Source organism: Rhinatrema bivittatum, chromosome 8 (assembly GCF_901001135.1).
Source record: "Rhinatrema bivittatum chromosome 8, aRhiBiv1.1, whole genome shotgun sequence".
Lineage (NCBI taxonomy): Eukaryota > Metazoa > Chordata > Amphibia > Gymnophiona > Rhinatrematidae > Rhinatrema > Rhinatrema bivittatum.
The window spans coordinates 60,437,057-60,454,909 of NC_042622.1; the positions used below are offsets into that span (position 1 = coordinate 60,437,057).

General features: G+C 42.3%; 1 protein-coding gene across 1 annotated transcript in view; it reads left to right on the plus strand.

Annotated features, from left to right (window-relative positions):
* The first annotated feature begins 604 nt into the window (after window positions 1-604).
* GGT7 (gamma-glutamyltransferase 7) overlaps window positions 605-17,853 on the plus strand; it is a 122,907-nt gene continuing 105,658 nt past the window's right edge. Inside the window, exon 1 of the mRNA XM_029613700.1 lies at window positions 605-773. Coding sequence (XP_029469560.1) covers window positions 605-773 — 169 coding nt within the window. The remainder of the gene's footprint in view (window positions 774-17,853) is intronic.

The window sequence follows — 17,853 nt, forward strand, 5'->3', positions numbered from 1 at the left end:
GCAAGCCTTATGTTCTTGTGTTCCCTCTCCTCCCCGTGCTCCACTAGCTAATCCATACACTGACACTCTCAGCCCCCCCCCACCCCCATTTCCTCACTTCAGGGTTGACCCCCCCAGCACTCTTCGCCTGTCCCCCCTCCCTGACTGCAGCAACCTTTCCCCCCATCCCACAAGTCATAAACAGCTGCCCCACTCTGCCCTCAACGGAGTCCCAAGGGCTGGAATCGGAGACAGCTGCAGGTTGAGCAGCCCCTCCCCCTTTCTCCTTATAGGCCGCCTATTCAGCCGGGAGGGAAGGGACCAGACTGCAGCACCACAGAGCGAAAACAATTGCGCTGCTCTCCGCGCCGGGCCCTCCCCTTCTGCTGCCCACAGAGAAATGAGGGGAGGGGCTGGAGCAGTAAACAGAGGGCCCTGCTCGGCTTTCTAGGAGCGCAGGTATTTGCTACGAGTCCCCGGGGCGCAATCGGGAGAAGTTCCTGGATATGCCGCGCCGGTTTTAACCGGAGCAGGGAGAGAGGCGCTGCCAGTGCACCTGTCGTTCCCCCCCCCCCCCTCCCCAACGCGGTGACTTCCGGCTGGGAGTGAACTGCTCGGCGCGAGGATGGCGGAGAAGGACCTGAGTCAGGAGACCAACCTGGGGGCTTACTCGCCGGTGGATTACATGAGCATCACCAGTTTCCCCCGGCTGCCCGAGGAGGACGCGCTGGCCGCAGAGCCCGGGCTGCGCTGCAGAAAGGAAGAGGACGCCTTCCTGGGAGAGCAGGATGCTGGTGAGTGCGAGCCGCGCCAGCGCCATTCCTCGCAGTCGCCGCCTGCAGAGGAAGCCCGCCCTGTCATTCATTCACTGCGCCTGCAGACCCCCCCCCCCCCCCCCCCCCCCCTCCCACCCGTGTATGTGCAGACTCCTGCCCGGACTGTAGTGCACGCACCCACAGGGCATCCCATTTCTTTCGTTCGCTCCCTGTACCTGAAAAGGATGTCAGCCATCATGCAGTCCTGGCTGCCTCTGAGTAAAATTGCTCCCTCCCCTGCACAGAAATCCCCACGTTGGTTATCTGTAAAGAAAGCTACCCCATGGTTTGCTTCCTCCACTTGTAAATATCCCCACTTCTGCCTGCGTTCCCCCCTTAGCTGTGAAGACTCCCAGCCCAGTTTGCATTCTCTGTAGATCCCCGAGGTTTTATTTGCCACGAAGACCCCCTTTTTAGCGCTGGCTTATATAGAGCATTTCTTGTACTGAAAAAGAAACCCTTCCAGGCTTCGCTCATTTGGAAAGCAAAGAAAGGCACCTCTGCGTGTTCTTCTTGCACTTGCAGAGAAACTCTTGCCTGTGCAATGACCCTCTGGTCCCTGCATGTGAGCCGCTCCATCTTTGCTATCCCCCTGTACCATCTGTCATCTCCCATTTCTCTGTCCCAGACACACATGGAGACTGGGCAGCAAAACCATTTGCTGATACACTTAGGGGTTTCTGCACTAAAGTGAAACATGCACAGTAATAGGCCCATCTAATAAAAGCTAATTTTTGGCATGCATTTTCTTTTACTCGTGCTCCAAAAAAATGTGTTAACACAGAATGCAGTAAGCTAAAGGCATGCAAATGGACCATGATTAAAAAAGGAAGCTAAAAACGTTAGTAAAAGTGAAAAGTCACACTAAAAACATGAGTAATATAGAAAACACAATAAAAAAACAAGCATAATTGGAGCAGGTGCTAGAAACTGTACCTTTTCCTGTATTAGTTGGAAAGTGTGACCCACTGTAGGTGCTCACCCAAGAGAGCTTATACTTTCATCTTACTTGCCATGTGTTGCCAAAATGGTCTTGCATGTGAGATTGTGCTCAAGTTGGGATGCACAGCGCCAAAGTGCATACTGTGCCTGCCCAAGAAAGCTTATGCTTTTATTCCTTCCCCAAGTCCTGACGAATACCCGTAAAGCCGACCACATTACCCCCATTCTTAAGGAACTGCATTTGCTCCCTATCCCTGCCCGTATTATACACAAAACCCTCACCATTATTCACAAATCCTTCTACAACCATAATCTCGCCTGGCTTGACGATGCCCCCTGTTTCCACTCATCCAACCGGCCATCCAGATCAGTTCATCAAGGAACCCTCTTCACCCCCTCACTCAAAACCACACACCTCTCTTCCACTAGGGAACGAGCCATCTCCACAGCAGGCCCATCCCTCTGGAATTCTATGCCCCTTGAGCTTAGATTGGAAGTCTGTACAAAAAAATTCAAGAAAGGTTTGAAAACTTAGCTCTTCAATCAAACCTACCCGGACCTGAACCCCTCCTAGCCTCTTGTAAATTGCTACAATATTCAATTGCCTACTCTGTACACTGTATGATGCCTACTGTAAATTTGTAAATAATGCTCTTTTGTTAGCCCTTGGACAATTGTTCTCTTGTTATCTCTGTCCTTTTTTCCTCTCTTCCCTTTCTCAGAATTCTCGTTTCCCCCTGTCCCCTTCCCCCATCCCTGTTTTATTGTATTTCTCATCAGTTTTATGTAAACCGTTATGATGTCCATTTGAATAACGGTATAAAAAAAGTTAATAAATACATAAATAAGTTCCAACAATCCTAAGGCCACCACTGATGACCTGTAGTAACACAATGTTCCTCCTAACAGCAGAATTAAGCACTTATCTGGGTCAGGAGAAAGATGTCTTATTGTTTAAAGTGACCACACAGCAGCAGATATCAACAGTCAGGCTGGTGGAGTCCACTTGGTTTTCACTGCTGTCTCAGAGCTTGTCGTGGTGACTGTAGATGCCTGCCCCATAGAGATTACATTTTAATTTAACTTAAATGTTTCCTGTTACTGTATGGCTAGAGAGTGGGGGATGAGAGCAACATGGTTGCAGTCAATCATGCCCATTATGTTTGGTATTTTGGCTATATCATAAAAAGCATGCTTCATCTCCTGCCACTGTATGTACTGCTGGGAATACATCCCTGATCCTGAGGTTCATGACTGAACTGCCTTAAAACCATGACCGGTCAATTCTACCTATTACAGCCACTGTATTTTGGAAGGAACCAGTGGCAAGAACTTGCAAGGCACAGAGCAACTTGACCAAGCCTGGTATGGCATATCCATTCTCAATTAGAGGATCAATGTAATTTCTAATTGCTTTGTAGAGAGACAGAATTGCCCTGGAGCTTGCTCTATGCCTTTGGACCACATCTTTCTCTGGTAACCCCAGCAGTGTTGTTCTTTGGCAAAATATACACTGTCTGTCTGCTTGCTCCTCCTGCCTCCATTCCCCCTCTCCCAGCATCCAACATCTGCTTCTTATCTTCCTCTCCTGCCCTCCTCACCCCAGCAACCCTCCTCCTCTAACATCTGCCCCTGCTTCCTTCCCCCAGCATCCCCTCTCCTTTCTCTTAAACCCATCTCTAGCATCTTCTCTCTATCTCTTTCGTCCCCCATCCCCACTATCCAATCCCTTGTCTCTTAAACCCCTCCCGTATCTGCAGCATCTACCTCCCGCCTCTGCCATCCTCCCTTCCATCATCTCCCCCTTGCCTCCCCCACCCTTCTGCTGCCACCACATCTGCCTTTTGCTCCTGCCTTCTTTCCGGGCAAAATACCTTTTTAGTGGCAGGTACCATTCTTTCTAGTCTGAGCTGGCCATAAGAGCATGTTGATCTTGTGATACGCTGATAGGAAGGAACAGTGACAGCGGTGGCACAGGCTCCCACAGCCCTCCCACTCTCCTGTTGGGGGCCAGCCTAAGATGTGGCATGCGCAGGTGCTTAAGGAACCTTGCTTGGCCACACGTGCATGTACCACAGGGAACAGTATTGTTGGTGACCCTGGGTTGTCAGCCCCATGTTACACGGCGCCCTGGGCAAATGCCCTGCTCACCCTACCCATAAGTTGACCCTGGGCAGGAACAGCGAAAGAGAGCAAGGAAACAAGCATGATGCTGGATCTTTGCACTTTTTTCCTATGGATGCCCTTTTAAGAAGGTAATTTTGTAACATTACAGATAACTTATGTGGCACCTATATACATAAATTACACCGGTTGTTGGCTTTGAAAATTATGTGGAAGTATGCACACAAACTCCCCCACTCAAAGTTGTACCCACTCATTGCAGGACATAACTAGTGTATGTGAATGTCCACACATACTTTTGAAAATCAAAAGTAGGTGTGCAAATCCAAACTCTGCTCCCAGAACACCTCTGTTTTGTTTGCATAGAAGTATGCGCGAAATCAGGTTACATGTGTTACAAGCCCAAATCCTGTCCAGTTTTATAACAAATCCTAAACAAAACTTTTGATAGTAAGTCTTTAACTTTTTTTTACCTACTTACTACCAGATTTAGGTACATCTGTATAGATTTGGACTGTTTTTGTGTGATTGTGCCAATTTTATAATGAGCCATGTTTTATGCATATAAATGTCCTTGAACATTACCTCTTAATGTCACGATATTGATGTTTAATGAATTTTATTGACCTAGGGGGTGACTCTGAGACTACTGATATCTGATACTTTTCTTTTCCAAATGTGTTCCTTTGCTGCTAGACCTTCTTTTTGTGAGGCTCTCCCAAACAGCATGCTCAAGGGGTAATATTCAGCTTGCAGAGTTAGCCAGATGTTCAGCGGCATAGCTGCACCATTGAATATACACTACTTTCTTAAAGTTAGCTGGATAACTTTATCCAGCTAACTTTAGGACTGTTCTACATCATTACCATAGTTAGATTGATAAGTTATCCGGCTAACTCTGAATATTGGAGGTAGCTGGATAACTTATCCAGGTAACTTATCTCCACTCTGAAATGCCCTTGGAACACCACTACGTTATCGGCCTAAATTTTAGCTGGATAATTAATTCTTATTCCAGTTGTTTTCTTTGGATTTCTTGGTGATCCAATATTTGGTAGCATTCCTTGGTATAGGAGATTGAGTATTGTGATAGCTGATGTTTTGTTATGACATATATCCAGATGTGTCCAGATTTGGTGCATATAGAAACAGAGACAAAATAATACAAAAAAAGAGGTGTAACTCAATAAATACTACACAAGAGTATATGTAACATTCAGTATCAGATATTAATATGTGCTAAACAGGTGTAATTCACTGTCTCTCACCCACAATGGGCACCAAGTAGTTGTCAGACACAGTCATCAAAGTCACATCATCTACCAGATCCCCAACATAAATTTCTTAGAAAAATCTTTTCAATGCACATAAAAAATGTTGTAAAAAAAACTTGCACTTATCTTAACCAATGCCTGACGATTAAACTAGTGAAAAGCTCATAATCTTCTTGAGAAGGAACTGTATATATAAGCATCCAACACTGCCAGTGTTTCGACAGAATAGGCTGTCTTCTTCAGGGGTCAAAAAATAAATTCCTAAAAGCAAAATAAAACATTATCAAATGCCATATTAAATCTTTCACAAACGTTTAAGACTAAAGTAAATAAATAGCTCTTCTCACTCACATGGTCATGAACAGCTCAACCTTACCTTAAAATGGCAAGACATTAAAAATACTGCAGATATCTCATTTTTACATACCCACAAGCATATCGTAAAACACACTCAAATCACCAATCAAATTGCAACCTTATTGAATGTGATAGAAAACTGACCAATGGAGAAACTGCATATGTAACAAACCAATGAAAGAACATCAAAGCCATGTGTCACAAATTTAAAGGGCAAAAAAACAAAAGTTGTTATCCCAATGAATGTGAATCAATGAAAAATCTCCCACGCAATTTCTTTATTTAATCCAAAAGGATGAATGGGTTGAAGTTTAAAAATCCAATGTTTGTGTTGTCGTAACAATAAATCAAAATCACCACCATAGGTTTTTCTAGAACTGCAAATTACAAATTCTCAAAAGTGTGTTGTTAATGAGACTGTGTTCAACTACTGGAGCCTCTCGTCTTTGCAGGATATTGAACTTCTATGCTCAATCATACAAGTTCTCAACATTCTTTTAGTCTTTCCAATGTACATTAAATTACAGTAACACCACATAATATTATGTATATTACACCTGAAGACGCACAGGTAGTTCTTTGATGGAACTGAAAATCAGGCAAAAATTCAAAGGGGAAACTGTGATTGCTCTGAATTAAATCTGTGCAAACTTGCAGTCAATAAGCTGTAGTGCTACTTTAGAAACTTTGAAACTGCCTTTAACTTTCTAAATCACATAAACAATTGTTAAATCAATTAATTATATTTTAATTGATGGAACTCAATAAAATATCTGTTAGACACAAAAAAAAGGGGGAAAACTATCTCCACTAAAAGACTGCACACAAACACTACATGCATCATAGGGTTAATGCCCCACATTGCCATCTAGTGAAATTAACTACAAAATGACATATATTGCACCCTTTGCCTAGGGAAAATACAGGTAGATCTTGAAAAACTGGATGTAACTGCAATACAGACCAATGTTTTTGTATACTTTTTTTGAACTCTGAACACTTATGATAAATAGGGCAAGTTGTAATTGTGATTCCTTTTTACGAGGTTGTAATAACAATGTATGACAGGCCCACCGTTCTCTTTTTTTGATGGCTCACTTAAGGCTATATTCTGGATACCCTCTCTCCAAAAAAGTTTCATTTCAAGTGCTTTGCTCTTATATTCTTGTAACGAAGAATACAAACGGCAGAGCCGCAAAAAATGTCCACAAGGTAAATTATTACACAAAAGCAAAGGATGACAGCTAGAGTACTGCACCATTGTATTTCTATCCATTTGCTTTTTAAAAATAGAAAATGGAAACCCAGTACTGGTTAGCATAATATTATGACAAAACAACAGTACTGAAAGAAAAAGTAAATTGCAGATTCTGGTCACATTGGTTCAACCATGTGACAGAATCCTTAAACAGTGATTCTGAGCCAGACCAAAGAATGAAAATATCATCAATATAATGGCGCCACAGTACAATATAAGATCGAAAAGGACATTGTGACAGCCATATTGATTCAAAGTGGCAGTAGTTGATTTCAACATATAACTTGGCCACATCTAGTGCCATGGAAGCTTCCATGGCAACACTTTTGTTTATAGAACACACTGTTTAAACAAGAAAAAATGTTCTTTCATTGCAAGACTTACCAATGCTAATATAAATGAGTTGGGAATCTGCTCCAACCCTACGTGTGGTTCGAGAGTTTGTTGTATAATATCCAATGAGGCATCTTGTGGAACATTAGTATACGATTCAATATCTGTAGTGGACATGGATAAGGTCGTAAATGGCCCATCGTAATGTTCTAATACAATAATCAGGTCAGCAGAATCATGGTCATACGATGATATAGGAGAAACTGCTGGTCGAAAGAACTTATCAACAAAACCTGACAATGGCTCAAATAACGACTCCTTGACTGAAATAACTGGTTTGCCAGGCAGATTAATGAGAGTCTTGTGAATTTTAGGTAACATAATATATATCACAGGAGCATCGGGAAAATCAACACATACACAAAAAAATAATTTGGTTTTTTAATTCATTGTTTTTGTACAGCTTCTTCTAGCAAAAAATCAATATGTTCTTTTAAGTTCAACACCAGGGTCTCCAATAAATAATGTTTGGCCAGTTGTGAGGAGGTCCTGCGACTGGCTGCAATCCCCTCAGGACGCCACCAGTCGGCCCCAATGACATGCTTCGTGGTGCGAATGCTGTTGCTTCTGTGCATGCACATAATGGCCCTCTGGGCCATTTAAACCCTGCAGGAACCCTGTATCCTTGCCTCAGCAACATGTCCTCCTGCTCTGCAGTGCATGTTGCTATTCCCTGTTGTTGCAATCTACATCCTCCTAGTATGCAAATATATCTCATGTTTATTCAGAAGGAGATCCTGTGGAAACCAGACCTGTTTACCTACTCCTGAACCAGTACAACTGGCAGGGTTTAACTCAATGATTTAGAAGTTAAAAAAAAAATTCATGTCCTCAGACTTGGAAATGTTCCAATATATTCTGAACTGAACAATGATAATTTTCCAGTTCGTAAAAGAAAAATATTGTGAAGGTTAGTTACTTCTACATTTTTATTTTTTGGTGGTTTTGGGAGTTTAAAACTATCACACTGACTTAGATATGGGGTTGGAATGGACCCCAGAGGTCATCTAGGGCCATCCCACTGCAACATTTCACTGAATTCTCTTTTTAATTTACATTTCTACTTGCCAATTTACTCTTTGTCCCTATGTGTGCTGCTACTGGATTACTATCTAACACAGACCCTACCCCATCTGCTGTTTTATTTAACATCTATTTGTACCCATTGAGGAAGCTCATTGATTCATGTGGTATTCAATGTAAAATGTATGCAGATAATATACAACTTTATATATCTGTAGGAGCTATTTCCCAAGTCACATTATCACGATTTGCAGAGTACATTATTGTGGTAGAGAAATGGATGCACTTTAACAAAATGGCTCTCAATGTCAAAAAAATGGAAGTAGTGTGGGTCAGCTGGGATATCAGGCCTGAAAACCTGCAGGATCTGCAATTGTTAGTGTGAAAGTTGGGCTGATTGATGGTATATTACGCCACAGTCTTGTAAAAGCAAAACTTAGTTTACTAAATATGGTAAAAATTGGTAGAAAATTGTATAGTTAGGAAAGATAAACAACATCAAAGTGAATATCAGTAATAAGCAAACAATATCACAATAAGCATTACACAGATTAATCAAGGCAAAAGGTTATTTCAATAACAAAGATAGAAATAATGAAAAGAGTCTATACAGGAAATACTTTCCTCATAGGCCTTCTCTTTCTTTGAGGCAGTATCTTCTTGAAAACGAAAAGCTGTATGAGCTTGGGAATTTCACAAACCAGCTGCTCACTCTTTGTCTGTGGGCCATTCAAAGAACACTGTTAAATGCAGTTTCTTATATTCTCATTTTCTCTGGCTTTAATCCAGCACATGCAAGTGTTTTTTTGACTTACACTCATAACTTTGAAATAGCCAGCCATAGCTCATTAAGCTATGACTAATTAAAACTCACAGTTGCAATAAGTTTTATGGCCCGGCTATGGCTGTTAGGGAGACATCCTGTGCTAGACCTTGAATACTGGCTTTCACCAGCCTTATCTCTTAGAAAAACATATGTTTAAAAGAACAGAATCTCCCACTTATCTTAAGTTCATTAGTACCAAGCAGTCTAAAAAGAAAAGCAAAAGACCATGCTACAGTTTCAGGCATTCCTTATGCTTAAGCTATGTGCAATGTACATATATTGATCCACATTTATCAATTATTGGTGATTGTTTTGATCCACTCTTGACCCCACCTTTGCCTACAATAATCTTCTGGAAAACTAAGAATAACTACCTAAAATAATTCTAACATATAGATTTTTCATTTCAGAACAAGGTTTGCAGCCTAGGCTTCATTTTTGACACACCACGCTTTCTGCAGCTTCAGTTCTGTTTTAAAGTCTGTTTTTTATAATCGTTGCCTGGTGCAACATCTCAGATGTTTTTTCTACCAAAGCTTGAATTTTGCACTGTCTTATGAGAATTGGAATTAAGTACCTTGGACTACTGAAACATGATATATGAAGGTTTACCTAAATATTAGTTTCAATTTTTGCAATTAATTCAAAACAGTGCACTGCGATTGAATACTGGTTGTCGGCGTAGGGAGCATATCACACCTCTCTTAAGAGCCTATTATTATTTAAACATTTATATTCCACTCTATGCAGTAATAGTTCTAAGACAGATAAAAATAACATAATAAAAATATGATATACTACTCGGACAAAAACACAGGTAATGATAAAATGCAAATCAAATCATAAAAAGATACTTTAAAATTATGAGAAAAATATTTCTAAACAAGCAATGTGGAAACCAGCACAAGAATGCTTCCTAATTAGAAAAAGAATTCCAGATAAAATAGATTAGTTTTCACAATCTTCCTGAACTGTAATGCTTCCTCTTAAAACAAGCGGGAAGGTATTCCAAAGTATGAAAGCCAGCACGAAAAACACTCTTTTCTGGGTACCTTGCCTTCTCACTTTAAATTGATGGTGTTTTGATTTTTAAGTCATTGCAAGAAGATAGATCACTGTATTTAAAGGAGGTCCTTCAACCTTATCTTCCTCCTTGGGCCCTGTGTTCAACAGGGAAATCCCTGCTAACTATCCCTTCCTTTAAGGATATGGAATAGCTGGATACCCATAGGCGGGCTTTCTCAGTTCCACTAGAATGCTTGGTATTGGAACTTAAGGAGGAGACTGATGGAGCAGTCTTTAGAAAAAGACTGAAGACCTATTTATTTAGGCAGGCTGTTCCCTAAACTGGGTAATTAAATTGCTTTCATTAGGCCATTTTATATGAAACGTTTATGGGAAATGATCTTTGAGGTCTAAAAATTAAGATAGGCTATGTTCTTCTATTCACCTTTTTTTTTTTTTTTCTCTTTTCTCTGATTTTATTAATTCTTGTGCATTATATCTGTTTTAAATGTTTGACTATGAATGCTTACATTCAGTTGCATTCCACCTAGAGCAGCACCTAGTCAAATAAGGTGATATATAAATTTTGAAATAAATAAATAATGGGGCCTCACAGCTGTAGGTCTTTCTATATTTCTATAGGCCTGCCCTGTCTTTGACTTGCATTTACCATATACAGATCTGTATTCTGTAAGCTCACCTCACTGCCTCGGCCTAGTGATAGTTAAATAAGAAACTTTCATAGCATGTCTAGGCTAATTATCATTTCGCCTGTCTTTACATAGGTCATGCGATTTTTTTTTTTTTTTTTTTTTTTTTTCGGGTTTATGCATACAAATCATTTTTGTGCGCGTATCTTTTATGCACACAAAACATTTTTGTGCAGAAGTCATTTCCAAGAGACTCAACCCCCCCCCCCCCCCCCGAGTTAAAACGTGCATCCAATATGTGCTGAGGGCACATTGCACCTTGGGTTTCTGTGCACATTTTTTACTCCCGCTGCATTATCTTACTGTGATGGCAGTTTACATTTTTTTAGTGTGTGCAAAAGAAACTGTGCGCTGAATGTCAGCAGGGCTTGTTACACCTGTCCCTGAGTACACTGTGACCCGCTAGACCCAGTTTTCATTTTCCTACCTTTTTCGCATGTGTTGTTGCATTGAAGATTAAACTGCTGTGTTTTGGGTGTGGCTACTAGTATAAGAGTAGCGGTATGCATACGCCTGATGTAAGTTGCCTAGGAGTTCAAACATTGATGGAGATAAAGGGAGATGTTGGCACCTAGGGCCTGAATTATTCAAGGTTTATTTCTCATTCACTCTTCATTTAAAGTGTGTTTGCCTTGTTAGTCTACTTACGTGCAAGTAAAAGTAAAGGCTAACAAATAAGTAGCTGATACCTTTTTTTTTTTTTTTTTTTAATTAAACAAATACATTTGTGACTAACTTTCTTCTTAGTTATTTTATTTTGCACCAACCTGATGACGGGTCTAGAATTCTCAAAAGCTAGTCACAAGCGTTTTACAATAAATTACCCAATGAAACTTCAACTTGTCGAGCTTCATTTGTATGTTTTCAAAACTGTAAGGAGTTATAAAGTTTTTGTGAGGAGGTGGGGGATGATTTGGTAAGAGAGGTGAAAAAAGTGAGGGAGACAAATGGCAGAATGTGCGATTGTGGGGATCAATGTCTGTTAATTCCAGTCGCATGAAGCTGCACAGGTAACTAACTTAGTTAGATTCATGAAAATGCTATATTTATCATGTGAATAACGTGCATGATGAACAAAAGGGACGTGTGTATTCAAATGGGTAGCCTGCTGCCTCACCCAGAAAAAATATCTCACGCAGTGGTGCGTCTTCGCAGTGCATGTTGCGACATTATGGTGCGCGTTGTCATCGCGCAGTTCGTTGTTTTTCCCCCCATTATAAATACAGACTTCCTGCACCTCTTTCTTTGAGGGTGTGTCGGGCATTGGAGTGGGAGGAGTTTAATGCTGTGGTGTAGTTTTTTTGCGATTTCTGATTGAGTTATGCTGTTTTGTGTTGTCATCTGTTTCCCTTTAACTTTATCTTTTGTGATATTTGTTGGAGTGAAAGTGAGTAAGTCCATTTCGTCTTTTTGTGTGGAGTGGAGGAGGAGCGGAGGAGTGAGAGCAGGGGTTTGAGGAGGAGCGGAGGAGAAGTGTGTGTGTGTGTGTGTATGAGCAGTGAGAAGTGTGTTAATACTGGAGAGGTGTGTGTGTATGTGCTAAGAGCATGGAGTGTGATAGGTCTGGGAAGAGAGGAGAGAAGAGGTGTGAGGATGAGTGGGAGGAGGAGGGCAGGAGTGTCAGGGGAAGGAGGAGTAAGAGTAGGGACGGGGGAGAAGTAGAGAGAGGCAGGAAGGGATTGGAGGGTGGGGGAAGGAGTTAGGCAGGAAAAAGTGGTGGGAGGAGTAGGGCAGCATAGGCATTAGAGAGAGAGAGAGGGCAGAGAGGAATGGAGTTGGTAGGCCAGGGTGAGGTGGGGAGGGGGAGGAGGGGAGAGGAGAGCGGGATGGAGCGTGAGGGCAGGGAGGCCACCTCTCTGGGAGAGGAAGTGGCACCCCCTTCAGGCATGGTAATCACAAAGTGAGAGAGTACAAGCTCCCTACTCATCACATCACAACATACATAGGGAACCCTATGAGTTCATTTTTATAGCATTGACAGTCACAATTTACTATAATCTCATAACAATGTTGTTATGAGATTATAGTAAATTGTGACTGTCAATGCTATAAAAATGAACTCATAGGGACCCCCTTCAGGCAGCCAGACAGACAGCACCACAGCAGAGACATCTGGCCATAAAGCTCAATGTGTGGCAGAGAACGAGCTTCTCATCACTGGTGTCCTGCAGCACTATGCCATGTTATCTGGAAACTGCGCAGCCAAGATCTCAAAGGCAGCGAAAGGGCAAATATGGCGAAACATTGCCCAGGCCATCAGCCGCCACAGTGGAGTGCAGAGAAGCAGGGAGTAGGTCACCCATCGGTACCGGGGCGTGAAAGCCCAGCTAAAGGCCAAGCTTGCAGCAAGATTGGAGGAGGGGACCTCTGTCCCACTGTAGTCACCGAGAATGGAGCAGTGACTGTTCGAAAGGTTGGGACTGGACGTGTTCGAGGGCATGGATGAGCGGCTAGGACCACCTGAGCCACCGGCGGTAAGTTCACCCCACACATAAATGGGCAGACAGCAACGGGTGTAGACATGGGAGAGGCTTTTATTAGGTGTTTTTGCCATAGAAACAGAATGGGAAAAACTATTTAGTAAATAGGCCCCAGAAATTGGCATTAGACGATCACTTTGCAAAGAACCAAAGTGCACCTCTGATGCCAAAGAAATAAACCATTCTTGCTGGTGTATGTACTTATGTCTTCTTTTTTGTTTGTTCTCTGTTGCTACAGCTCTTGAACAGCAAGCTGCCAGTCCCAGCCAGGAATGCCCAGGGACCAGCTGCCCAATAGCTGTGTTCAAGAGGTCATTACAGATTGATGCAGAGACACAGTGAGAGGAGGAGGAGCAGCAGCAGCAGCAGCAGGTCGAGCAGTCACAGCCGATGTTCTTGCTCCAGCACCTAGGCTCCAGAAGCCCGCTTAATGTGGACCTTGATCTGGGCACATTAATGGAGGCAGGCAATTTGGGAGTGGCGACCTTCTGACGAGCAGTTAGGAGGAAACAGCACGTCATGGCAGCCTGCAGACTCACCATCAAGAGGCCACAGGGTGGGAATAAGCCCACCTAGAGCCCTGAGACACCACCAGCATATTCAGCACAGGCACCAACACCGCCACCATCACAGCTACTGCCAGCAGCACCGATACTGCTGCCAGGGCCAGAACCAGCAGCAGCACCAGCACCTGCAGCAGCCATCTGTAGAGGAGAAGTCAGGCAGTTGCGGGCAGAGATAAAGGTCCTGAGAAGATCTGTTCAGCGACAAAACAGGATCTTGCAGCAAAGTATGGCAGCCAGCACGCAAAATGCCAGCACAATAGCTGCAGCCATCAGCAACCTAACAAATGTAATGATGCAAATCCTTCAGGGGATGCCGGACCTTCCATCAGAATGATTTAACTTGTGTATGTATTTTGTTCACTGCCTAGGCCTTTTTAAGTGTTAGGCGGTCTATAAATTTTAATAAATGTAAAAATCCTCAGCTACATCTGTTCACTCGACACCCTGCAGCAATCCTGGAGATTCACAGCGCTTCAGGGGTAGGCCCCCCCCCCCCCCCCCCCCCCCACACACACACACAATCCATGCACCTGGTTCTCAGTACATGCAGCATGGACAACTCCATGATAGTAAGCACTCATCAGAATCTGCCCAATAGGCATAGCACTACCTACTCCTTTACAGTGCCTGTTCCATGCATCACAGCATTCACACAATCACTGGGCAGTTTCTAAAGCAGCACAACCTCCCTCTATAACTTTCCAAGGGTCTGTGCCCGGCCTAGTAGGGGGTAGGCAGCACCTCCCGTAATAACTGCATAATTCGGCCTACTCCAAATCGTTGGTGGTAAAACCTCGGTGTGGGGGGCAGGGCATGGTGAGAACAGCAGTCAAATGTTAAGTACAACATTCAAGTTGTACACCATACTAGATGTGTCACCATGCCCACCTGCACACCTTAGCACCCCTGTGAACACTACATATAAACTGTCAGTGTACTTGGGGAGAATGAGCTCTTCAAGGAGTAAGACCATTCCTAATGCTGTGCATATGCTGCCTTGTGAGAGCCACACCTTTTCCAGAGGGCAACCACTCCATAAAAGGTATGCTAAAGGTGTCAGTGCTCTATTTAGCAACACATAATCCCACTAAGGGGTATTGCAACGCAAGCCCAAGGAAGCAACCTGCGAATGCTACAGCACCCTCACACAGTGAGTGAGCAAGGCACATATAGCACGTGAGGCACGGGGGCACACGCTCACTTATGTTAGCAGTAGGGAATACATGCTGCAGTTCCTCCATGTACACATGTGCAAGGCCTATGTTGCAGCTATGTTTGCCATTAAACAACATAGAGGTGTGTGGCAGCTTGCTATAACAGCTAATGAGTCTGTGTGAGTCCTTCTTCCACAAACATGGCTGCCCACAGGTAACACATCTGTGGCAGGCATATATCACCCCTGCTTAGTGCAAGATTCTGACATGGGCCCCTGATGGGCTTAGATGGCACAAAATGCCTGTTTGTCAAAATGGCTACAACTTAAAAGTCAATCATACATTACAATGGGAATCATGAAAAACCATCATCTATATATCAACCCCACAGGTTTCAACCCACAATATACAATTATTACCAAAACATTTTTTCCCAAAAAATGTTTAAAAAAAACCAAAACAAACCCTTTTAACCACATACATCATATGTTTTTGCAAAATACAGTATCAAATTTATTGCACTTCCACCATTGTAAACATCACATATACTATTTACAAAAAATATCATTACATACATTTCATATCCAAATGATCATCACAAAATTTATTTCACACACATTAACTTAATAATGCATACCAATCAAATCTAGAGTGGATATGTCAATGTAATCATTACATAATGATTCAACACATTATATTAAACACATTGTTTTAAAAAGACTACTGGACATGTCTTAATCCATTACCCCGTACATACTACCCACATTCATACCTCATACACACTCTTAAAAAAACTAATCCTATATCTTTAACGATGTACACCCCTTCTTTAACAATGTTCATCCCTTCATTAGCTCTTTGATAATGTTCACCCCAACAAGGTGAATACAGGGAGTCGCATGATGTGTTGGTGGTAGAGATATTGACGGCTGGTGAGCTGGAATTAACCTGATGTGGAGACAGTTTTTTGTCCTGAGGGTTATCCACTAGTGAATATCTTCAACGTAAAGGAATTGTTCAACAGCTCCCCTGGTAGCTGAGATGTACGATAGTAGATGAAACATTTAGTGCCCTGGAATCGCTCTGTGAGTGGATATTGAGAAAACTAGCAAACGAATGGTGTGGACATGTTGCTGGGACTGTTTAGTTAACCTCACTCGTAGGCGAACACTTAATACTGTGATATTCAGGAGGTGGTTAGAGCTCCCCTGACAAAGCCCTGAGCGGGTGAAACAAGGCACCTTGTTGGGGTTAACATTATCAAAGAGCTAATGAAGGGGTGAACATTGTTAAAGAAGGGATGTACATCGTTAAAGATATAGGATTAGGTTTTTAAGAGTGTATATGAGATATGAATGTGGGTAGTATGTATGGGGTAATGGATTAAGACATGTCCAGTAGTCTTTTTAAAACAATGTGTTTAATATAATGTGTTGAATCATTATGTAATGATTACATTGACATATCCACTCTAGATTTGATTGGTATGCATTATTGAGTTAATGTGTGTGAAATAAATTTAGTGATGCTCATTTTGGATATGAAATGTATGTAATGATATTTTTTGTAACAAGTATATGTGATGTTTATAATGGTGGAAGTGCAATAAATTTGATACATCACATGTTTTTGCAAAATACAGTATGTGGTTAAAAGGTGGGGGTTTTTTTTGTTTTGGGAAAAAAAATGTTTTGGTAATAATTGTATATTGTGGGTTGAAACCTGTGGGGTTGATATATAGGTGATGGTTTTTCATGATTCCTATTGTGATGTATGATTGATAGTATAACTAGGGGATCTAATATTTTCTCTCTTGGTTTGGTACCATACAAATTAAAGTCATCACCAATCATGACATCTGTGGGAGTAGTAGGCCTATACAATGAGCACCTTGTGGCGGTTACTGTACAGGCAGCCAATATGCTCATAATCTGTTCAGCTGAGGACAGTAGGTGAACACAGAATGTAATACACAGAGGAGTACATGGACTGTGAATGACCACAGCAGGCCACCTCCGAAATAACAGTAGAAGTGTGTAACAACCACTTATTGCAGAGGCTACAGCATAGCAGCTGTTCAGCAGACCATGCACGTACATCAGCAATGCCCTGCAAGCATGGAAGCAGGCAAATGTGTGCACTGATGTTCCTAATGGTACTATATGCAAAGTGTTTTGGATAGGAGTGCTCAACCAATGTAATGTAAAGGGCCTCTGAGATCACACCTGCAGTGTTACAGGTGTAGGTAAACGGTGAAGAATGTGCATATGTTGAGGGTACAGACATATGTGCATACTGCTGCATCACATTAGTATCTATGATGCATAACACTGTATGCCCTTCCAGCAACCTGTCATCTGCAGATGAGTGAGCCTAGATGGGACACAGCAGTTAAAGCATGTAAATCCTTGTGAACATTTAATGAGGATAGATGTGGCTGCGGTTAGAGGACTTATAACTATACTGTGATGGTGACATGTTTGAGATCATTGGAAATTATAAGTGAAGAGTGGACAGTAGCAGATTCACAATCCTGCCTTCAGTCACCTCCAAGTGCATCCTTCCGTTGGTTTCCTAATAAGGTGACGCCACCTACATGACATCACGACAGGCAAGATTTTGCCTTTTGCACCTTATTTGTGATACATTTCCTAGCTTGCTGTAGTAGGGTGCATGCGTGTAGGGGTGCATGCAGTGTGAAAGCGGATGCTACCTTTGAAGGAGCTGTGTACATACAGCAAAATGCACCAGGCAGCACCGTCGCTTTTAGTCAGGCTGTCATGGAAGGTGATGTGTGCAGTATTGTGGACAGCTGTCCTGAATATGAAGTATGGACATGCTGCCATTTCATGACATCTCCCTAAAGGTAAAGGAAGCAACAGCAAGACTCTCTATACCTGCAGGCATGGCAGTTAGACGATGGCTAGATGTACATAGGCTGCAACGT